The following is a 25,258-nucleotide window of genomic DNA, read 5'->3' on the forward strand; positions in this document are numbered from 1 at the left end:
TATGTCACCTCTCCTGTTGTGTGTACAACCAAATACTTTAAGTCATCCTAGTGGTATTAAAGACTGATGAAAAAAAAATTAGACATTTAAAAAAAAAGGTCAAAACAAAATGAATAGCCAGAAATGTAAGAAGACTCCATACACAGGATATGAACGTACCTGATATTTTGTTGGAAGGTTGTTAATTCGTTAGGACTCTTGTCCACCTTTGTGCTCACAGTTACTGTGTTCAAAAATAATAATATATTTTTCAGAACTCTTCATTGCAATGGTATAGAAAACATGCCCTCTGGAAGGTCAACTAAGATTTGTTGCACTGTTTGAATCAGGAAACTATATATGTGTCTGTTCTGATAATATGGCACGGATGACTTACATAGAACAAAGTGGTAGGATACAGTTCTATCTTCACCTACAAATACAACCTGCAAAAGGAAATGACAATACAGGCAGACAAATACAGTGCCCCTCCCCCACACACACTCCACATCCCTTTTGAAAACACAGGAGTAGAACAAACAGCTTCTTTATCAACGCCCCACACACTGTCACATAAGACGGCTGCTTCATGAGTGAATGCTTCTTAGCACAATGTACTCATAAATACTGTATACATCATGCACACACACGCATACACACAGACAGACACACACTTACACGCTCAACATGTCCTTTTTTCAGATAAGCTAGATTTATAAAAAATAATAATATTTACATCAGCTGATAGCGACTTATGTTCCCAGCATAGTGAGCAATGATGTCTACTGTAGCGTTAAACATGTAATACAATGAAAGAACAAGCGGACACAGGTTTCAGGCTTGGATGAATGGATGAAATGCGTTGATTTCAGACCCTTAGCTAAATGCTTTACGAAGACTTCTTTTTTTGTTTGTTTTTGCAGTATGTTTTTGCACAGCTTCCTGCAATACATGATAACATCTTCACGTACTTGTAAATATGTCTGTGTTCAGACTGACATAAGCACTTAGTGAAAAAAAAAATGCAGCTGCCGGTCAGTGTTTTTTTGTCAAAACGTACTCTAGTAAAAAAAAAAGAAACTCTGACACAATTCCTCAGTAAATGTAGAAGATGGGGAACCAAATCCACAATAAACATCTTCAGCCAAAGCTATCGAGGCTTTAGCTGTATTGAGTCAAATACGGTGGATTTCTTCTCTAGTTTATGTGTTTTTTTTGGCAAAATTCCCTTCTTTGGCTTGATTCAGTTTGCTATGTTAGCCCTGTTCTGTCCAATCCGGCTACTTATCCAGACGTGTATACGTTGCCGCGCTTACACAAATCCAACATCTTGATTTAACAAAAAAAAAAAAACGTCAATATATGCTTCCCATACTCTGACACTAGGCTTCATATGTAACCGTTTGTAATTAATAAGCAAGATGAAGAAAATAGATAAAATAGCCTTTGTCATAATACTGTGAGAGTTATACACAACTGGTGTGAATGCACACTCGTATGGTAACATTTATCGATACATAGCGCAGAGCGAATAAGCAGCATAATTCAGCAGAACAACCTCTTGAAGTTATTTAGAATGCGTTGATCCACCATATACGACCCATGGATTTGATCCCCCATGTATGTACAGTTGCAATCCAAAGGGATTGATTCACACGTAGATCACAATGATTTAGCCTACTAGAGCAACCAATAACTATTTCAATGGCACGTGACTACTGTATTGAACAAATTGCCCTTCCCAGATCTTCAATATTGTTTCTCACTGTTATACTGTACACACCAACATTACATAGCCCCCTGTATTTTTAACACTCTGGCAGTTTCGGTCTGAACACCAAGTAATGCTAATACATTGTTTATTCTTGAGTCGTTTGAGAAGAGTGAGGCTAAAGACTGAAGTGAATGGGAATGTAATGGATATATGTTCAGAGCCAGGGTCTTCAAACTTCACTGTTACACTCAACTGTGTGATGAATAGCTATTGGACTACATGTTATTTCATTGTGGCTTTTCAGTTATTATATAAAAGAATGAACACAAAATGAAGGATCACTTACAATGGAGCCTGCAAGCTAACAGTAGGAGTCTGTATCATCGGCAAACATTGAAACAAACAATGTGACGACCAAAGTATAATGAAAGTTTACACAATGTTTTGACAAAAATAAATGTAGCATGTCAACTTCAATAAATACTCTATGGTATTTATTTCATGTTCAGATGAATTAAGTTAAGCATGTGTCAGATATGATTTAGCGTTAATATATTATTATGCACCGGTTAGACAACCTTTTGCCGCTCTTATTCTATACTTCAAATAAAAAAAATGACAGAGGCAGGCAAAGACTTCTTGGTTTTGGCACTAACCATGTGTTTGCAGTGTCACCAAAGGCTATCTTGTGCACAGCATGACCCTAACAAAGGACGGTCAAGCACTCCGCTTTATAAACAATCTTGTCAGGGCAGAAAGATTGCCACACTATTGTGATTATCAGAATGCATCGTAGTCCAAGTGGCGCAGTTCAGTTGAGCTTGTTTTTTTGACGAAAGACAGCATAGCAAAAGATGCATGGAGCTCACCGTACACAGTTCGGTTAGAGGGCCCCACGTATGTGTGACGAAAAGGGGGACAGTTTCCTTCCAGGTGGGTATAAAATCGTATTCCTCAGTCCTAATGCTTCCGACAATGTATCTTTAGAAAGAGAGGCTAGTTTCTTGTTTGCCATGGGAGCTCCAAACAGGCTGCAGATTGTCAAGTAAAAAGGTGAGGGGGGTGTAGGAGGGTTGGGGGTTCAGGGAGATGTGTTTTCAGGCAAACGGGCTGTCTGACTTTAGGATGGAGGCGTCTGCATCGTGGAAGCCCTTGCCGTTCATGTGTTCCGTGTGGCCGTCTGAGATGCTGTAGCAGCCCTGCACCTCGGTGATGGAGGAGGCCGTGTAGGAGGCAGAGCGCATGGCGTCAGAGTGGTTCCCCACGCTGCTGCCGAACTGGATGTTATACTGGTTCCAGTGCCTCCTCAGAACTGCCTGGACCTGAACAGGGAAAACACAATTATTTGACATATTTAAAAAAGGTGGATGGGGGCGCCCTTAGCTCAGTTGGTAGGGCGTCCCCCCTCATGGGCCTCGGTCAGCACCGGACCCGGGTTCGATTCCAGCCCGCGGTCGTTCTCTGCATGTCACTCTGCCCCATTTCAACTCTGTCTCTACACTATAAATAAAGCAGAAAAATGCCCAAAAAATATCTTAAAAAAAATAAAAGGTGGATCCGCAAACATTTACGGACTGTAAGTGTGTACGCTTTTTTTTTAAAGTCTACGCTGTGTGATTACACAGCGTAGACTCTGTAAACTGTTATGTAAACAAACGGTCTTAACACTGGATTCATTTTTCAGTGCACACACAAGAACAGGAAGCAGATTGGGAGGAGATATTCACTGACTTTGACAAAAAGTTATTTTAACAACAAGCGTTCTGCAGAATCACTGACTCACTGAATCATTAAATGGGACTGCTTGAGAATCATCCTCTGATATAGAACCAGGCTACACTCCATGCATTTACAGTAGATGTTCAAAATCCCAATAGGTACAATTATTTGCTTTCTTTCCAAGAGTCAGAGGAGCAGATCAATAACAGTTCCATGTCTATTGGAGCTGCATCTGGGACACAGTTAGGGGAATTGGTACTATAATACGCTACTTTACTTTCTGAAGTGAAGCTGACAACTCAGAGCCAATGTATTAACACACTGTATCTCTTTAGTCTTCTCTGAACACAAACAACAATGTTAAAACAACACATTTGTGATAAACAGTTTAAGGTTAAAGGTGTATCCACCCTCAGTTCTTGTGTGCAGCACACTTTAGAGAGCCAGGCTGGCTGTTTTCGTATTTTTCCAGTATTTATGCAAAGGGGGCCATTCTAATGTTCCCACGGCTACATTTTCTCAGGGCTCAATGTTCCTAGATTTTTATGGCACCAAATGGGACATTTAATTAATATCATATTTGGTTTTGGGGGGAAAAATAGAATTGTCAAGTAAACAACTCTGACTTGATATTAATCACGATACTGTGTACATTCATGATGTGTTTACTCGACCTGATTGATTGATCTATATGGTCTACCCTTTGGTTGTTATGGTATGTTATGCAGAGGAAAAACAATCCACAAAAGAATATGTGTCTTTAAATAGTATGCACTATCAGTCCACCTCCGGCTAGGAAGTTGGCAAACATAAATTTCACTCTGGACATGTGGTGGAATCGGAACAACTTTTTCCCCAGCCATATTATCTTATTGAGCCCATGGGGACATTGGTACACTCCCATGCTAAACTAGGCTAGCTTGCTCTGTGTCTATCATCTCAATCGCTGAGAAAAGTGAGTAGCCTACGTGTACTTCCCAAAATGTTGGGAAATCTTCCTTTTAAATTATCCATTAAAACATTTGTTTCTCATGAAGATAGTTTGAATGAACCTCAGTTGCCACTGAATTCCTTATCAATTATGTGTCTATGCTTAGGTATGGAGTTACAGTTTAGACACAGCTAGCCTAGGACAGACTTGCATCAGGGATAAACAGCTAGCATTGCTATGTCAAACATGTATAAACAAGCCTTCCAAACAAAATAGACTAAATAACACGCTGTATATATGTTATTTATTTAATATGAGTGATTATGACTGATTATGTATGTATTGGCAGTGGCTAGTGCAGTGTTCCATAATGTGGCTGTCATAGTATCAGACATGTTTGGTAAACCACACAGGTTCACAGAGCATATCTGGCAACCCGGCTGTAGCTGGCAACATCGCACATAAATTAATTTATTCAGCCAAGACTTGTTCCTGAACAACTCCCTCTGAAACCATAAATTGTCAATTTTTACAGTTCTGTTTTTTAAGGATGTAACAAATGAGATACAACATGTTAAACGGTGAGCTTCGGATTGTTGGACACAGCCAACTGGCTTGCTGTTGAAGCTAGACCGAGATAACGCTCTGCACAAAGGCTGCTATTAATCTTCTAATCTAGCTTTCATAAAGAAAGCAAATAAGCCATTTAATCAATGTATTTACTCTTCCCTAAAATGGTCTACATTAGTTCTATTTGTTTACACGTTAGGCTTCTGAATTTGGATGTTCGGATCAATCATCTATAGATTTTGTGCGTATACATTCCATGTATATGCATACAAATGACTCTGTTTCGCCCGGCGTGTAATCAGCTCAGGATTAAAATGAAGCTATATGTATAGTCTATGTGTTGACCCCCTTCCACAGTGTACACAGGAGTCATTGGGCGTCTCCTGGCAGTCAACTTCAAACAAATCAATCACCTGCATAATTGATGGAAATGAGTGTACATTCCATGGCAATGTGCCAACAGTAAGTAACCCTCTGTCCCCAGCAAAGCCTCAGAGGACTAAGCCTGTCAAGACATTCTCCCTAATTCACCGCCCTGCATGGAGGCTCACGCAGAGGAAGTCTCCAAGTGTTTCCATTATCTCAAAAGGGGAAGTGTGGATGAGAATGTGAGTGTATGTGTGCATGCAGGTCTTAAAAAGTAGTGAAAGGGTATAACCGTCTTACTTCTCCGTTGAAAAAGCAGAAGATGGTGGCCACCAGTAGACCCTGAAATAAAATAGAAATGAAAGACATGAAAAAAAGACACAAACCCTAAGAAAGTCTAAGATCAAACTGAATAGATTGAGTGAGCTGCCCCTAATGCTGAGACAGTGCAGGATGGTAGAGATAACACCCTGCGCTCACCCCCCTCTCAGCTAAGACAATTCATGCCTTCCTTCCTGCCGTTCTGCCCTGTGCTACAGCATAAACAAAGTCACAGGCCGAAGGGAATTAACTGCATTGGCTGAAAGCTAAGAAAATAAAGACGGTTTATGTCAGTTCATTTTAGTGAAGTTAAAAGTCATATCTTATGCTAATTTTCATGTTCCAAATTGTATTTTTGCTAAACTGTTTTAATGATGTAACCCACTCTGCTCTGATTGGCCTTGAATGTAACTGCTGGTACATATTATAGTTGAAAAAACATGAACAAGATCATTTTGCATAATAGTCGACCTTCAACATCTCGAGAGACAGGAGGGGACAACAACAGGTGTCCTCAAATGGTGAACCGGAACACTGTAGTGCATGCAACAAACCTTGACTGCCATTCTAAAAATAAACTGCGTTTAAAAAGCATGGCGTAATGTGCAGCTGTTTTCTGCATTTTCCAGAAATGCTCCAAGTAGCTGGTAACAATCCCCCCCAATGCAAAACAAGTCATAATGTCCAGATGCTGATGTGAATGGATTTGCCACCACTCCACTCAAACCCTTCACATTGACCCACCTGGTAATGCATTAGTATGTGCATGATGTAGTCGTAGATTTCCGAGGAGACCCTTCCCTCTGGCTTGTAGGGAAGCAGGACATACTGAATTCCTAGAAGGGGCACCAGGATGAGGGTGGCTCTCACTGCTTTCATGTAGAGACTGGATTCCGCTTGATGGGTCACCTTCAGTTTGGTGATTAGCACTCGCACAATGTTGAGTAGAAAGAACAAATTGACCTGGGGGGAGGAGGGGGATAGCAGCAGAGAAGACAAATGTCAATATGAATCGGCATAAATCAATACATTAGCACACTGTTTTGCCTGTAATTTGGTTGAAGATATACTTTGAATGGTTCGTAAATCCACCCTCTTTAAAGCTTAAAAATATGTGCCAGGGAAATAACGTGAATAAGCTTTGAGCAGTCAGTTAAAACCAAGCAGTATAAAGAACAGGATGTGTTTCAGGGTTACAAGTTGGATATTTATGACATTCCCTATAAACACTATAAAACGTTTTTACAATGTTTGCACTGCCAAATTTAGCACAACTGACCAGGCCATGCCTCGAAACACGAGGTTTATTGCCACATCATTTCATTACTTGACTGCCCAATATGAGTAATGTTCAAACAAACAAACATAAAAAACATTGTGGCCTGAAACCTGTGTACAAATTCTCGTAAAATCGGTTGTTTGAGCAATGAGCAATTTGTGGAGTGAGTTAAGGGACCAGATTTCTCTGAAACAATGCCCTGCTGCGCTGATTAGGTGAATTCCTAGAATGCAAAATCGCCTTGGGGGGACCACTGGTTGGATCCTCATAAGGGGCATGGCGCATTGATTTCGCAAGACACACCGATTATACAGGCTATGCAACTGTGTCCTCCTTCCAGCCCCCCATTCTCTACAGAGAAGAGGGCAAAACTAAGCCTTTTGTTTTTGACACATTGTGCAATAATAGCAGTCAACCAAGAGAAATATGTTACAGATCGTGTTAGAAAACAGACTTTATTGTGATTTACTTTGCTACGACTGACTGATGTGGGGGGGGGGGGGACTTCTTCTTACCAAAAGAGCAGCACAGATGGGACCGTGGATGATGTAGAGTAGCGATGTTTTGGAGCTAATCCAACAGCTACAGCAGAGAGAGACAACAGAGACGTGTTTACACAACAGTATGAATCATGATCGCTGAAGCATAAGATTGGGTTTGTCTGATAAATGAATTAGCTTGACCGGCCAAGCGGGATTGATTACGAGAAGCTATCAGCAAAGATGAGGATAAACAAACACTGGATCGTTTCAGACGATCGTTACCACATTTACAGAATAGGTTACTCAGTTAGCATTGGTTCTGTTTGGCTGTTTAGACTACTTGAAGCTGTTATGTCAACTGGAGTAGACTGTAGATCTTGCACTTGAATGCTTACTTGTCATTGTAGTAGTAACCTCGAGCAACGGCATGTATGGACGCTGGGATGAGAGGAAAGCCTGCAAAAAAAAAAGTGGTAAAAAATGAATTATAGCTGAAGTTGAGGCTATCAAGTATTAAAGTCAGACTTCCTCTCTTTCTATTCTGGTGTCATACAACGTTACCATACTGATGCTGTACTGTACTGTGCAGTGGTATTGCACCAAATATGTCCAATGGTGCAAGCATATGGACACTTTTAGAAGACATAATCTAACCAAATGTTTAATCACATTACCTAAACCAACGTCAACTCAAAATGTCATAATGCCTAACTCTCCAGGAAAACTGTGTGTGCTCAAACTTTGTCAAAAGAAAAAACAACAAGACAACAGCTCAGTCACGAGTTAGAACAGTAAACCTTTTTCAACAAAGCCCTAAGGCCATTGCCTACGCACGTTATCCTGACTTACCCCAGCCTAAAAGATAGTACCACATCAGGTGCTGCTTCTCCGCGAACACAGCCACGACGATGAGTGTGTGCAGATATATTCCCTCACACAGCATCCAGAAGTAGTTGCAGCCAAACAGGTAAAGATGGATGAACTGAGACACTTTACAGCTGGTCTGAAGAAGAGAAACACACAAATACACGATGTAATTGTCAATTGGTTGTCAATACATGCATTCCAGATACACAGAACACATGTGGTGACAACATCCACTGAAAAATAACTCTTAAAAAACACATTTCTACATGATTTTGCATCTATTTAATGCAAAAAATGTATAAACACATCAACTCACTGGATTCCTCTGCACCAGCTCCTGGTTGTTTGCCACAGCTGTCAACCAAATGATGGTGATCACCGAGTTGAGGACAAAGGAAAAGAAGAGGTTTTTGTGCAGTGTGATCCTCTGGCAGCTTAAACTCCTGTAGGAAGAGAAGGGCCACGTTATGTCACAGTGCCAGAAATCCATGCGACAAAAAAAGTTAACTATTTGTTCCGTGAGACTGTGCCGGCTCACTTGAAATGGAAGAATATTCCCAGGGAGATGAAGAGGGAAGTCAGTGACAGTCCATGTCCTATGAGGGCTAAGTAGAAGAGATTCATTGCCGTCTGGAAGGGGGGTGGGGGGGAAGAGATGGATCATCGGGATATGCTCAACATTACTCATGTTTTGACACGAAAGCTCTTGAATAGAATTCAGATTATTCACTGCAGACAGTACATCTGAATTTATGTAAGGATGACATTGAAATCATGAAAAAGGTTTCTTTCATGAACACGAAACATTTGACTATCTTCATCTAGTGCCGTTCCATTAACCAACATCCCACATTATTCAGTCAACAGTTTGGTCTGTACTGCAGTACACTTTTATTCTGCAATGGCCAGTTTTCCATTTGCTCTGGAGTTATATGACCTCTTTCCTAGAACCTTTGGGCCAAATTATAACACTGTGTTATAGAAATTATATTGCCATCACATTGTTGGGGTACCCAGAGATAGTCCCTGAGGATCACCCATTTTGATGTTTCCTCCCTCGGGATAAACTACACACTCAGCCCCATTTAGCAGTTTAGCCAACATGAGCATGACATGTTCGTTCAATTGTTGAGTTCTATATGCATTTTATGCCATTTTCACTAAGGGACCTACCACTCTGCCTTCATTGGTGTGTTCATTGCAGCGCGTGTAGTTGGTCCATGTCCGGTTGCTCTCCGGATGCAGGAACCAAAGACCAGTGTCAGTGCAAATCTTTGAAACCGTCTCTGCAGGTAAAAAGTGCAAAGAAATAAAGATCAACCACCTTCCCAATACACTGGTAGCCATGTTTTTTAAAGGAATATTTCAATCCTGTAGACTGAATCCAAGTGAATGGATTATTTTTATGTAGCTAGTGGCCTATCTCGTTCAACAATTAATTAAAAAAGGAACGAGAAGTTTCCCTGTGGAGCAAAACCACACTGTTTGAAAATGTATTTAGTCGTCCCGAGGGACCCAATACATTTAGAACCATGTTCTGGGAACTCCATGAAGCATACATACACACAAATACACATTGAACTAATGAGGGCAATGACTACAGGAACTGAATCTAATTATACATCAGTGTATCCTGTAGAAGGATGAAATGTGTGGAAGTCAAGGCTAAGAATATTCCAGCAATTATAACTAGTTTACTGTAAACACAGTCATGTAAACCACTAGAATTATGGAAACACAATTAATACATGCTAATAAAGGCTTGCATCATTAATAGAACAAAGCTTTTCACTTGTCATTTTGCACTGCAACAGGAAATGTTGTAGAGGGAAAAGAAAGAAGCACTCGGAGGACAAAGACTAATTGTTCTGCCGATCGACTCGCCGCAATTACTGGATACACATCCATAATTTAGATTAGTGCGACACCCAGTAAGGACTTTTAACCCAGGAGTGATTTGTTTCATAATTGTAATAAACAATACTTGAATTGTAAGGGGAGACTTTGTGCATACATAATGTTACTTGAGGCTCAGTTTGATTGGGGAATCCTCCTATTAAACAACCACTAAAAACCTGAATTACACCTGCATTGGGGTGTGGGTTTTGGTTCAGTCAATTTCAAGTTGGATGGATTTTGGACCGAAAGTCAAATCATGATATCTCTTCCTCTGCTGCCTTGTTTCTGACCATTTTTTGTATTTGCACTATTCTGTCAACTCCCCCAACTTTATGAAAGTGTATGAATACTAAAATGTTGGAGTACCACTTTAAAGTAAAACCAAAAATGCTTGGTGCAAATGCACTTTAAGGGTGTATTCACACATGCCGTGTTTAGTTCAGTTGAAACGAACTCAGATGCACTTCTGCCTTCGGTGCACTTCTTTCAGGCAGGTGTGAATACAGCAATCGCACTTGGGGGCGGACCAAACAAGCGCTCCGAGACCCAGCTGAAGAGGTGATCTCGGTGCGCTCCCATATGCACTCTGCTGCAGTTCGTTTGTGGTGTGAATTTGTCCGGACTCGATCCGACCCAAATGCAGGAAGCACTGTGCCTTTTCTTTCTTTTCTTTTTTAATAAATTGCTGTCAGCTTCACATTATGGGAAAGTGTTGTTGTCGCCATTGTTAGGACGATAAGTTGTGGTTTGACCGGGAGCCCAGAAGAACATATTACATTTGATCGAGAGGACGCGTAAAAATGCTGAATATGTTCAGCGATCAGATGAAGGAGAGGGGAGCGTCTCCCGCACAGTGCCAACAGGTTCACGCTGCGCAAGAAGTGTGTGTTTTTATTTTGCTTCCCATGTACGGGACCGTCAATACTATCCCTGTGTCAGGAGCTGAGCTGCGCCGAACAGACACCCAGCTGATACACAGCTTAATCAGCTGAGTGTCAGCTTGAGCCTATTCTTCTTGCAAAATTACGTTTCACATCGTAGGCTACAAGCCACATAGCGTGGCATTGTCATAGGGCTACATATTATAACCATATGAAACAACAATAATTTGATGTTTTTCTCCTTTATTTATAGGCTAGATGTAGGCTTTTTTATAATGTTTTAACCCCATATTATATCAAGGATATATTTCACAGATTTACTTAGTGCTTCCTGCTTCTCTCCACCCCAGAATGTCTGTCCAATGAATGAATGACCTCAGATCACGTGTGGTTTTGCTTCCTAATGCTAGTTCACTTGCAAAAGGGGCAATATGAAAGTGGACCACACCAAACAAAAAAAATCTAAACTCTATTTGGTCTGGACCAAAGCAAGTGAACTAGCGGACTTTCCCAGTGTGAATACACCCTAAGAGCTACTATAAGCTACAGGTCTTACCTGAAGGATCAAAATCCATGAAGTAGTCCGGGCAGTGCTGCTCTGCCACACCTGCTTTGCTGTCGTCCCAACACAACCAGCCATCCCACGTGCGATTACACGTGGCCTCTGAAACCAGAGAAAATGTGTTAAAAAGTGTCAGAATTTCCTAATATTAAATAAGTATGTATAACTCTAACTTTGAAAAAGGCATTATTTAGCAGAGAGGTATAACAACAACTAACTAAGTCTAATTGAGGTTCTCTTATACAACATGAAATAAATTAAATTAAATCACAGCTCGACAATTCTACATGATTCTATCCAATCTACCTTCTCTGCTGTGGGTATCGTCCTTCATTATCTTTTGATAGCACTCAAACTGTGCTGTAACTATCTTCTTCCTGGTGGTACTGATGTCGTGGTATACGTTGGTTGGATGCTGATGCTGGGTTTCATTGACCTCCTGGCTTGCCCGCACAAAATCCTGAAAGGAAGGATAGAAAAAGAGTGAAATCATATGTTCAGTTATTTTTTGCCCCTCTTTTTGGCATTTTGGATCGCACTCATTTGAAATTTTTTTATAAGTAAAGATGCTCATGAAAACCACTGAGCTTCATTTCGGCTTAAAGTATTTGCGTGCAAGCCTGTGTCTGGACCCAATTTTGGCTGTGTATTCTGACTCTATGGGGATGTAAGTCAGACAGTCATTATATCCTACTTAGGATAGTCAAAACTCCGGCAAAGTGAGTCTTACATACACAGGCTTCCATTAAGCCCATTTGAACTCCATGGAAAGTATGACATCTCTGTAGAAATATTGCCAACCAGATATGTTCACTTCATTTATGAAACAGCAGATGTCAACCTGAAGAAGCTTTTTTTAAATCCTTCAAAAACATATCCAACATAAACTGAAAATGGCGGTAATAAGTCAAATTCATCCGAGAGTAAACTAGACTATTTCTCAAAATGTAGAAGAATGTCCAAACTCCTTGTTCTGTTAGGGTATACATACAGTATGTCAGCCTCTGATCATAAGAAACCAGATTACTGACCAGCTGGAATTTAAAAGGGCACTATGGAACTTGCAGAAACGTCTTCTCAATAGTGGCACCACTGGTGGTAAAGTGAACTGCAGCAATGCGTGCAACAGTGATACACTAGACAATGTCGCTGACCAGTTTTAATGATGGCTGAGATAGGTTTTGTTTATTTTAGTTTGACTAACGTTATGATTCTGACACAACTACTCCGGCTGTTGCAGTTAGTTGGTTGAGCTTCTTCTTCTACTGTTTACATGCGTCATATAAACGTCACATCCTTTGTATTTTCCTTTTAATAGAAATAAGTGTACTACAGGTTTTAGGGAACAGAGCTCGCGGGGACAGTCTTATCTTTAAAAGGAACACTGCCATCCATTTAGCCATGTGTGATACAGTATAATATAAATCGTTTCGTAAATGTTACATAGTGGACCTTGAAGGTAATCATGCCAGTGCATGTAAAGACTATTCTTTAAAATTAAGATCCTAAAACACAGATGAAACTGATTACGACATTTGTAAAGTTCTCGACAAAACAAAGAAAAATTATCTTAACTTAACCTATTTAAGTAGGTATATATTATGTGTGTGTGTGTGTGTGTGTGTGTGTGTGTGTGTGTGTGTGTGTGTGTGTGTGTGTGTGTGTGTGTGTGTTTGTTCAGTATGTGCTTGTTTTCAGGCTGACCTACCTTCGTCAGATTGCAGAGCAGTATGAGTCCCACTATGCCAGCCCTCCCGATGCCAGCCATCCTCCTTATGGCCATGTCAGAGCTGGTTGATGATCTACCAGCAGCAGATCTGGAAAAGGAGAATAAAACATTAGGCCCCGTCATTAAAGTGGAATAAAATCCACACATAAAAGGTCACGTCGCCGCACTCCTTATCTCTCCCTCTGTTGACATACTGCTAGAACAGTATCAACCCCTTTGGCTGAAATCCGCTGAAATGTTTGCTAGTGTGATGATTTCCATCACACTCAGTTAAGATGGGAACAAAAAAATAAAGATTGAGTAAATCCTTTCTTTATTGGTCAGAATCGAAATGATATGAGCACATATAGGAACACTGGGTGTATGTAGCAGCCAGTATAATACAAACGGGGTAGACAATAGGGTTCCAGGCATGTCGCTGGGCAACCCCTGAAGTGGTATGTGTACGAAAATGGAAACTCACCAGCAATAAAACAAACACTTTGACGACTGATAGTAACTTGATCAACCAGTTAATGTTTAGAATCCTTAAACACTACAAACTGAAAAACATTCATCTCCCAATGGTCATCAGCAACTGGTTTGGAGCAGCAAAACCATGAATCTATCTTGATCTGATCGTAATATCAACTCAACCTGTGTAACACACATCTCTGTATGGTCCTATAGCATTCCATCATTGACTGTACATGTAAGTCAGTTTGGAGTCAAATATACACACCGTGTTAAGATATGTGCTTGGTGATCAAAGAGCAACACTGATATGATAAGCAGTTGTGGTTCCCTTATAGAAGTACAGCCTTATGTGAGCAAAGCTGAGACCTAAGTACCAAAACTGTCAGCCATGTCTCCTTTGCATTTTATCATACATTCTGAAATGTGAAAGCACTTTTTAAATGGTTTAGTGCAGCGTCTCATCATAGCAGACTCACAGAGAGTAGTTTGCGGCTGGGATATCATGTCACCACCGCTGCTTGGCAGAGACCAAATTCAAATGGAAACACATCCCTCAAGTTGTACTTATCTGCTTTGCAAAACGGTGTCCGTACTGTGCCACTTACTGTATAGTCAAGCATTGTTCTGCTTCATCTGTGAAGGCCGTAGTAGAGTGGCTTTCTACCTGGGAGTTTCCTGATTTTTAATGTGTTATTTGGCCATGCGTGTATCACAGCCTTGGCCACGATGTCCTGTGCTGGCACACATGGTAGCCAGAAATAGGTTGTTAGCATTGTTCCAATACCTGATACAAATCACAAGGCCAGGTTATTGTGGCAGCATTCCTTTCATTGTGAAAATCATGTGAGGGAATCCAGGATGACAACTAGGCATTCAGGGAGTGGATTACATCTCATTCAGAAGTGACATGTACGTATTATCATATTTAATTTCATACCCAAAAAAGGAACTAGCTAATCAGTTGTATTTGCAACATCACAAGTCTAATCAAATTTGGTGATGTGGAAGAGCCAAGGCAATACTGCACAGGGAGAAAAAAAGTGGAGTTCATTTAAGATGCGAGCATTCGCGAGATGCAGGGTCCTGAACTTTGAGGACATATATTGGTTTTCTAGCGCTGTGCACTACAAGTGTTGCTGGAGTGTTGACCTTTTAAGACCACTGCAGTTGGTGTAACAAGAAATAAGCAGCTTGTGAGAGCACAGAATGTGAATCTGCTAATATATAATTAGGTGAGTCAATCTAGGAAAAAAAAGGGATTAACCCCAAAAAAATTGATACAAAAGGTTTTTCAATGGATTCCAGTAGTATTTGGTGTGCTGAATAACATACTAAAAGTCTACCAAAATCTACCCCCCAGAAAGCCCTCATTTCCAAGATGGCGGCCGAAATGGCGGCGGGGAGCTTGAAATGGCTATATCTCAAATTGAAAAAATGTTGCAAAGGAATTTTCAACTGATTTTGGTACCTCTAGACATGCTTACAAACATACTAAAAATCTAGGAAAATACACCTTCCGGAAAGGCTTCATTTTCAAGATGGCGTCCAAAATGGTGGCCGGCCAAGCTTAAAATGGCTATATATCTCAATAGAAAAAGATTATTCGAATGATTTTTCACTTGATTCTGGTACCTGCAAATATGCTTATGAACATACTAACAATCTAGGAAAATATACCTCCCAGAAAGGCTTCATTTTCATAATGGCGTCCAAAATGGCGGCCGGGAGCGTAGAATGGCTATATCTCAAATGGAAAATGTTACAAAAGAATGTCAACTGATTCTGGTACCTCTATACATTAAGAAAGTGCGACAAATCTAGGTAAATATAACTGCTAGAAAGGCATCATTTTCAAAATGACTGCCTGTAAGCTTACATTGGTTAAATGGTTCAAATTGGTTACTATTCAAACTAGAAAGGTGGTGTTGGTGTTGAATAACATAAATGCCACACTTATTGTGGTCTTTATTCATCATCATCTTCGGGCTCCTCTGGAAGAAACTTGTTAAGTGGATTGTCACATTCCTTAAGTTGACATGGTCCACAGACAGTAGTACAAGGTAGTCCATATTTTCTGCAAGAGCAGCGCAGTGTCTTGCAGGCAGTGGTACAGTTACAATGAATGACCTTCAAGAGACTGTCTGGAGCAACATTCGTTGTTGACATGAGTGGGACAAATCTATTGTCCTGCAGGCTCCACCCCCAGTTCAGGGCATCCATACCATCTTCTGTTCCCATCCAGACCATGACCTGGTAGTACGCTCTACGACAGTGAAATTTGGTCGCAGATTCAGTTGGTGGCAGACGTTCAGGCGTTACAGTTGATGAAGCTGAGACAACCTTCTTGCTGAAAATGTTATATCGCATTGCTGCAAGGGAATCTGTGCACTTTCCACCAAAGAGGACAGCCATTACTTGGCACCCAAGGTCATCAATCACCTCTGTGGTCTGGTTTGGGACAATGAATGCATTGGCACAAGATCGAAGGACGGGATCCCCTTTTACAAGCTTCTGGAAAGCAGTCTTTTTGCCAACCCCGAAGATCCGAGAAGTTGTGTCACCAGTGAGAGCATGGATGAACATCAACTGAGAACACACATCATGTCCAAGTACTTCTTTTAAATGGTTTACGGCATACACTTTAAAACTGCCATCAGCTTTTGACTTGTCTGATCTGAAATATACGCCCTTACTATCTCTCTGTGCATAGTGAAGTAGTAAGACAAGGAGATCTGTATCTTCTCCAATCAGCGTAGTGGTGTGAAGAAGAGATGATTCCACTGCGGCCCTTACGATGTCTACATCAGCATCTCCAATTGAATTGACCACAGTGCAACCCCTTTCTTTCAGTTCATCGCTTATCATTTGGATCAGCCTTTGTTTATTCAGATCTCTTGACATGAACTCCTCCTTCTTACCTGAGAACTCTGTCTCAGCAGTGAAGTTGACTATGGGATGAATATTGTTTCCTCTTCTTTGATGTGTGTTGTCTTTAATGGATGGCCCATCCCCATAGCCATCGAACACAATGGTTGTAGCTGAGCCATAATGTTGGATGGTGAAGTCTGCATATGACTGCGCAATTTTACCATAGCGTTGTCCGTGCTTCCATGGTATTCGGTGAAGGAGTGAACCTCCATCAAGAACATAATGATCTGTTTCTGGTACAGAATGCCAGTTGTGGTTTATCAGCCTTGCGGAAGATGTTTCCAGCTTCAAAGAGGGCAGGAGGGAAAGGACTGAGTTCGTAACGCATAACCTCCTCCAATGAAAGCTCTCCAGTTTGGGAGACAATCAGGAAACGTTGAAAAAGAAGTGCAGAATCAATTGTTCGATCAGGAGCAACCTTGATAGACGATTTTTGTCCAAGGGTTATGGCTTTATCCTTTCTACTAAATGAGAACGTGAATGCAGGCTGTCCAATCATTTTGTGCATGATATTGCGTCCAACAGAGTCATAATCATGCACGTTCACTCCGTCCTCAGCAACAACACCTGTAACAACATTCCTTAAAGAAGAGTCTGGAGAGAAAGGTGACCATATAGCAAGTTTTGAAGTGATCTTCTCCAGGTCAGCAGCATCCCTTTTCATCCTTGCCTCTGTTGAGTCCTTGTGCTGTTCTGATGTTGTATATGTCTGGTTTGTGAACTCCTGCATTGCGGTGTTGTACTGTGATGTTATGCACTTTGACATGGTCCAAAGGGCTCTCTGATTGTCAGTCATTCCACTTCCATGCGTCATACCACCGGTAGTCTTCAATGACCTCATCAATGTCGTCTCGATGACAAGATCTGAGCTGAAGCCTTCCACATCAACAACGTTAACGGGCAGGATATCCCCGGTTCATTTTAGCCGTAAAGCCACAGGGCTTTTCTGTGCGGTGGCTCACACTGGCGAGGTGTCACTGTGAATGACACCGTTACCCACCGTCACAGAGTTTCAACTGGCAACTGGCTATTTCGCTCACGCAAGGCTTTTGTGTTTCGATTTAACATCAGTCTTGGGCGAGTACTTTAACTTTATGCTGAATAAACCATTGCATTGCAATCGCTGAAAGCGGGGGCACAGAAGGGGTCGCTGCATTTACCACACAAGACACGGCGTGCGACACAATAATCAATTTATTACGATTATCTTGTTTTCATGATCGAGGGACGCCAAAATCGTAATCGAAATTGAATTTCAATTAATCGCCCAGCCCTCCCCTATTCCATCAGGCAGTCATTTTGAAAATGACGCCTTTCTAGCAGTTATATTTACCTAGATTTGTCGCACTTTCTTAATGTATAGAGGTACCAGAATCAGTTGAAACATTCTTTTGTAACATTTTCCATTTGGGATATAGCCATTCTACACTTCCGGCCGCCATTTTGGACGCCATTATGAAAATGAAGCCTTTCTGGGAGGTATATTTTCCTAGATTGTTAGTATGTTCATAAGCATATTTGCAGGTACCAGAATCAAGTGAAAAATCATTTGAATAATCTTTTTCTATTGAGATATATAGCCATTTTAAGCTTGGCCAGCCACCATTTTGGACGCCATCTTGAAAATGAAGCCTTTCCGGAAGGTGTATTTTCCTAGATTTTTAGTATGTTTGTAAGCATGTCTAGAGGTACCAAAATCAGTTGAAAATTCCTTTGCAACATTTTTTCAATTTGAGATATAGCCATTTCAAGCTCCCCGCCGCCATTTCGGCCGCCATCTTGGAAATGAGGGCTTTCTGGGGGGTAGATTTTGGTAGACTTTTAGTATGTTATTCAGCACACCAAATACTACTGGAATCCATTGAAAAACCTTTTGTATCAATTTTTTGGGGGTTAAGCCCTTTTTTTCCTAGATTGACTCACCTAAATGAAGAGAAATAGGAGGAGAAAATGCGGAAGAGCTGTTGATTATGCAGCAGATAAACTACGTAGTGTGGAAGGTAGTGTTATGAAGGTTTTGGGTGGAAAATGTCCAATATCCCAAGAAATAATCCTTTAAGTAGTTGCTTGCTTGATGACTTTGCAAAATGTTTGAGCATCCATTGTTTGGTTGCCAAAACAAACCATTTTCACTAACAAAAGCCTTTGTACAGTATTACAACACACTGACAACGGAGGCACTGCGGGGGGCAGTGCATCAGCGGTCTAATCCAGCTGATTCTTACTAGTCTTGTCAGAGCTAAAACTGCATTCCATAGGGAGTGTGTGTGTGTGTGTGTGTGTGTGTGTGTGTGTGTGTGTGTGTGTGTGTGTGTGTGTGTGTGTGTGTGTGTGTGTGTGTGTGTGTGTGTGTGTGTGTGGAGTGTGGAGTGTGGAGTGTGGTGGGGGGGGGGGGGGGGGGCGGGGGTTACTGAAAGTGGGATTGTAAAACATTATGGTGATGTGCAAATTAGAAACAGCCAGGGAAAGATCAGCTGCTCGCTCACACATGCATGCTAAACACACAGAAAATGTGAATGCACGCAGATGGACACACACACACACGCAGCGCTCAGCTTTGCCAAGTTCCATAGCTGTTTCTTGGCAAAGGCTGCTTTTCATATATTAGCAGAGCGCTACAGAGGATATGTCTTGTCAGATGGAAACACAGAACAGACGTTACCGAACGCTTTCCCATGGCTGCTTGAATGTTGCTTATAGCTAGTTGAGATTATCTTGGGCTGTTGCTCTTTTTTGTAGCAGTAGTCATACAGCACCGTTTACGTCTCATCCTACCAACCTATCGAACATACATGGTCGGCCTGCGATGTATCTGCCGTCATAAACTAGTACATTAAACCACCCTCAAGGCTAAATATTGACTTATTTATTGACCCCATGTCAAAATAAAGACTGAATGAAACTAGGTCAAATTTAGATTCGCAGTTCGTACATAATGTACAATGAATGGTGTTAACAAAGAACTATGAACACCACGTCGCACAGGCTGTTATAGCACACAATGGGATTCATGCTATGCTCAGTTCATACCGTCATGTGACCGGAGGAGCAAACATTGCACTGCTGCATCTGTGGCTCCTTCAAACTGTCTGACAGAGTTCGTCTAACCCGCCCCCCCAACACCCCGATGGTGCATGAGACTTTTTTACATAAGGATCTATTAAAACTTCATAGGCAGTATTGCTTTGACTGAGGTCAAATTATGTATTTATTGAATAAAGCACCTGTCTGATATGACAAAAAGTTGACAGTTGGGTTCATAATAAGCCCAGTGGGTGGTGTAGAAAAAAAAAAACCCTGACCCCTCCCGTCTAAATGGAATACATTTTTAGAGCGTGGAAACTTCCTGCAAGACATTTGTATTCACTTCTGCCATAAATACCTTGTTTATGATGGAACAGGCAGTGTTAATGGCAGAGACAAAGCACATAACACATGCTACAGCTTCACATGGATTAGGGTTTTTTATTGAACAGCCAATATAAAAGAGCCTGGTCATTTGTAATGATAAAGCCATGGGTAATGAATGTCCTTGAATAGTGATGAGTGGTTGGTCGTAAATGGTTCCCGTCAACAGTGACATATTGGGCTGTTAATATTCTTAGACAATGTTTCTGATATTCCTTATTCAAAACCAAGTGACACCGGGTCTTACAGCGAAAATATGGTTCCAATTCCATGTGTCCCCAACCGACCCGGTTTCCTATTCTTTTAACTCATTTATAATTATACAATAAAACATAATAGTTAACTGGCAACATCAAGATCCAGATGAAGAAGCTTGGGGATGTCCCAGTCCAACCTAAACCATACTGTCTGACCATAATGTGTCCCTTCTGTGTGAAAGTATTTTATTAAAAAAAAAAAAAAAATCGTAATAAAGCTATGTTCCTGGCCAACAGATGCATCAAAGTGTGTCTCCGATTAGTACTCCATGAATGTCTGAGCAAAATATGTGTGCCTAAGATGGCCCTTATAAACATTTTGATCATTCGGAAAGAATGTAAAGGGTTATCAGCGACTATTTGGCATATATATTCAGAATGAATAAAAAGTCATGACATAGAAAGATAAACTTCCTGTCATGCATGTCCGTTGAGCAGGCTTATTTCACAACTATACAGCTAGCAAGCGCAAAGTTAAGCTGTTGTCAGTTTCTTGGACAGAAGACAACAACACATTCTTCTGGAAAGCAAAAGCGATGTTTGCGTGTACCTCCGCTGCTCTCTCTCCAGGCTGGCTGCTGATCAGATTTCAAAGTCTCTGGGAACGAGATTCATCTTCCGTTCTACGATGAAGACAATTATCTTCTAGATTAGTCTGAAATCAAAGGCTATCACGTCAACACAAAATCAATTTTGCAGGAGCTTAAGCCCTCACAATGAAAACAAGCCCGTGGTAATCAAACTGTTACCCATCATTTATTCCTTCCTTTTAGGTACACATTACTGGCACTGTGAGTTCATGAAACCCAAATAACTAACAGATACATGAATGATGGTCCACCAAAACCATACAAATAAAATGCCCTGATTAAAAAAACTACAGAGGCATAACTCATCGGTCTGTTTGGGTCAACTTGGTCCAGCCACAAACCGGAGTTAACAGTGGGTGGTCCACTGGTATCTGTAGTCCCTCGGAATGTTCCACAGAAAGTGGTTAGTCATGCACAATTTGAACGAGAGTGCTGACGTCACCCGTTAACATCCGCCAGAATTGCAGAAAGATACCTGGAAAGCCGCCCTATGCGTAACAGCTGTTTGTCTTCCCAGCCCAGTGCCAAGGCTGAGCCCTGTACTTATCAACTCCCACTGTCCCTAGAGTGAAGCTTGTACTATGCTGTGCTGTAAACATCCTTCTGACCCTCACAGGATGCTTGGCGCCCCGTATACTACAAGTTGTGCACAGTGGCATTCGGATGTCCATTAGGCTGGTGATGGCCTATAACATAACATTACTGCCCCATTCCAACCCAAAGCAGGATACAGGCTAGAGAAGGGAGTAGCCATGGGAATTGATACATGAATGTTTCTGTGAACAGGAGCACTAATACTTGCTGTGTTTGCCAAGTGTCCCTTGGCAGTATAACGTCTGACCGAAGGACATATTCCTGATGAGAGATTTGCTGCAAACTGGAATTCAAAACGCCTTGACACTGAAAGGGCTTGCCAACAAAAAGAAAGATAATATGACATTTTTAGTATGAGTTAAACATTTTAAAGGTCATGGTTTTTCAACATTAATATGGGGTCGACTAGAGATAAAAAAAAAAAAAAAACACTCTCACTCTTTCTCCACCTCCACGTTTCTGACAAACCTGTGTTGAAAAACCCCATTCAGATTATTTCCCTTTATGACACGCACACACACACACACACACACACACACACACACACACACACACACACACACACACACACACACACACACACACACACACACACACACACACACACACACACACACACACACACGCACACACACACACACAATTTTACCTTTAAAAGAGCATTGTCCTGTCCTGAAAGTCATATTTGTTCAATGCAAATGTTAAGCAATTTTTTTTTCTTTTTCACCAAAGGCTAAGACCATCTCAAGTGATACTTTATGCTTTCCGGTGCATCAAGCAGCATGTGTCAGAAGGCAAAACATATATACGTATGCTTTACTGCTGCATATAGTGTTTGCTTGATTCTGTTATCAGTCACAGAAAGCCAAACACAAAACTGTTGATTGGAATAAGTATCTTGTGCTCACTGTATAAACAAGAACCAGACCGCCGGAGGAAACGGCACAGTTGTGCTCTCTGGAACTGATTTCATGTGACCTGCAGATCATTTTGATAAACAGCGGGAGAGACGGAACCTTATGTTCTGGGACACGTTGTGAACACAGTTAGATTGATACAATTAAATTCTAGCATGTATATTCCCAGAGCAAACAAACTAACGTGTATTTATTATGGATTAAATGCATTGCCTAACTCTGGGGGCTGTGGAACATTGTGGGTTGTATCCTGTCCCATTCATTTGGTGACATGATTCCCCATAACCGTCTGATGAAATAAAAATGTGTCTATCGTTTCCTTTGAAGCAATATCGTTTATTCCGTTGTGTTGCGAAACATACTCTTTGCAGTGGAAACTGTAGCAGTGACAGCCCTCACACTTTGTTGTTTAGTAGCTGGGAAACTGTCCAGCGCCTGAGGTCTCTGCAGCAGGTGAGTAAATGGAGGGGGAATACTATCTGGACAAGTTTGGCTGGAGCATCAGCTGCTGATGAAGATGGAGGTTCAACATGGTGGACTGAGACCACAGCCCATATCTTTTCAAAGATGAAGCTACCGAAACATGTGATGTAACGAGTTGGACACAACTATTTTGGATGAAAGAAAAACCCCAGGATCAAGTGGATAAAATGAGGCTGATGTAAGAATGTACAGCACCCTCCCTTTGGCAGTGTCATACTATGCTCCCACTGAGAGGTTTCAACATTCTTTGCATACGTGTGATGCATCCCATCACATTTATTTTCTAGTGAGAATATTTGCTGTTAGGTTGTACTAATCATTGGATCAAACGTGAGCACTAATAAAAAAAATGCCACTCTTTCTGATTGTATTCTGTATCATGACGTGTTTACTTAAAGGTGCACTATGCAGTTTCAGGGGAGGGGGATTTGTTTACATTTGCAGAGCTTGCAGTAAGTTTACAAGAGATATGTTCTCTACATGTAATTCTTAGTATTAAATAATTATTTCATCATAAAATCAAGACTTAATTTAGTTTGAGGCACCAGGAACCCAACGTAAGACTAGAATACATTAGTAAACAAAACTGTGGGCCGGGCTACTTTAAACAACAACAGTGAAACAGTGACTTGGCAGGTAGCTTTCCCTAACTTCAAACAGTGTTCCAGGGATCCAATTTTCCTTAGAGAAATGTGTGTTTATTCAGTTATGAGGATAAACTTCAGAACATGTTCACTGCTCTGACACACGCAAAGTTACAGAATGCTCCTTTAACATGCTAAACCACCGCGGTTTTGCTGTACGTGCAACAAGTATCCCCACCAGATCTGTGTCTTAACCAGCTGGCTTCACGTTATCTCAACAACATGCTGGGAAAGGGCTTGAGGAGTGCAGGTGTGCAGTGCAGCACATCACAAAACACTAACGAGCAAGACAATAACCTGCATGCAGCTGACACCGTCTGTGTGCACGTGTTTACGCATTGAATACAGATAAAAGAACACTATTTATAACCTTGCTTTGACTGTATCAGTTGCCGCACCATGTTTACAGTCAAGTGCATAGCGATGCTTGGTCTCTTCGGTTTTTCATACACAAAGAGGAAAATATTGTGATTCTGAAAGGGAAGTCTTAACGTGTGCAGGGAGGAACTAATGATTTAAATTTCCCAGCCGGCTCGGACTCCCGCTGTATCCTGTCAATCAGTGAGCACAATGGAAAGCTGATGATTGAACCCAAGTGGATATAGATGAGTGTCTATGGAACAGGAAATGCTAAGAAAAACATAATGCAAGAGATGCTTTTTTATGGAAACAGGGCCCCTTGTGAGAGCTCCCTGTGGCAATCTATACGACCTAGAATAGAGCTATAGTGCACATTCGCCATGTGGTCCGACGAATATCTAGATAATCTTTCCCATGTGACTGAAAAAAATATATATATAAAAATTAAAATCTCAGCCATTGATGCTACATACAGAGTCCATGACATGAGAGCTAGACCTCATGCAAGCCTCCCCGAGTTGCCAAGGGCACCACCAGATGTCAAGGGAAAAACAATAACAATCCCACACAGATGTGAAGGGAGGAGTCGCTCTTTTGTTGCATGAAAGGACTCACACTGCCACAGCCGCCCTGACGGACGCACGCGATACAGCCCTTTGCATTGAGTGGAGGCTGCGTTTCAAATGGTCCCAGTGCAGACGGCAACCCATGTGCAGAAGCATTTATGTCACATAGGGAGGATGCCACACTGTCTTTTTTAAGGGTCTTTTTAAAAGAACTTGATTTTCATATTTGTTTGTTTATTACCTTCCACTTTGTTTTTGGACTTTTTGCTTATTGTCTTTTTAAATGAATGTAAAGCACTTTATAACTTGTTTTTGCAAGAAAAAAAAGCGCTTCATGAATAAATATATTCCAAATATATAGATATAATATATAAAGAAATAAAGATAATATTATTATTGCGTTACTGCCCTCATTGCCGGCATGCCAACACTCTCAGGGCAAAGCACATGCATATACATACAACTATGGTGCTGAAATGAATGCATTCTAGTGTGAATGTAGCTCCTGGTGAAATAACAAATAGGAGGGGCTGGTACTAGTAGTACTAGATATTGGTGGATGATGTCAGATGTTGCACACAGTACGACCAATCATACGGTCATTCAAAAGCCCCGGAGGCTGCATGCTCAGCCCAGTATCCCAAGGGCCTATGCATATATATATATATTGAAAGATTATGCATATATAAGATATATATATATATATATATATATATATATATATATATATATATATATATCTTATATATGCATAAT

General features: G+C 41.0%; 1 protein-coding gene across 1 annotated transcript in view; it reads right to left on the reverse strand.

Moving 5' to 3' along the window:
• Positions 1-486: 486 nt before the first annotated feature.
• calcrla (calcitonin receptor-like a) overlaps positions 487-25,258 on the reverse strand; it is a 34,384-nt gene continuing 9,612 nt past the window's right edge. The window contains exons 2-13 of the mRNA XM_080038377.1: positions 13,279-13,387; positions 11,877-12,030; positions 11,565-11,672; positions 9,402-9,514; positions 8,767-8,858; positions 8,545-8,671; positions 8,211-8,364; positions 7,757-7,817; positions 7,395-7,461; positions 6,345-6,563; positions 5,580-5,621; positions 487-3,015 (exon numbers count right to left, since the gene is read on the reverse strand). Coding sequence (XP_079894503.1) covers positions 2,791-3,015; positions 5,580-5,621; positions 6,345-6,563; positions 7,395-7,461; positions 7,757-7,817; positions 8,211-8,364; positions 8,545-8,671; positions 8,767-8,858; positions 9,402-9,514; positions 11,565-11,672; positions 11,877-12,030; positions 13,279-13,353 — 1,437 coding nt within the window. The 5' untranslated portion in view covers positions 13,354-13,387 and the 3' untranslated portion in view covers positions 487-2,790. The remainder of the gene's footprint in view (positions 3,016-5,579; positions 5,622-6,344; positions 6,564-7,394; positions 7,462-7,756; positions 7,818-8,210; positions 8,365-8,544; positions 8,672-8,766; positions 8,859-9,401; positions 9,515-11,564; positions 11,673-11,876; positions 12,031-13,278; positions 13,388-25,258) is intronic.

This window comes from Ammodytes marinus, assembly GCF_949987685.1.
Source record: "Ammodytes marinus genome assembly, chromosome: 12".
Lineage (NCBI taxonomy): Eukaryota > Metazoa > Chordata > Actinopteri > Uranoscopiformes > Ammodytidae > Ammodytes > Ammodytes marinus.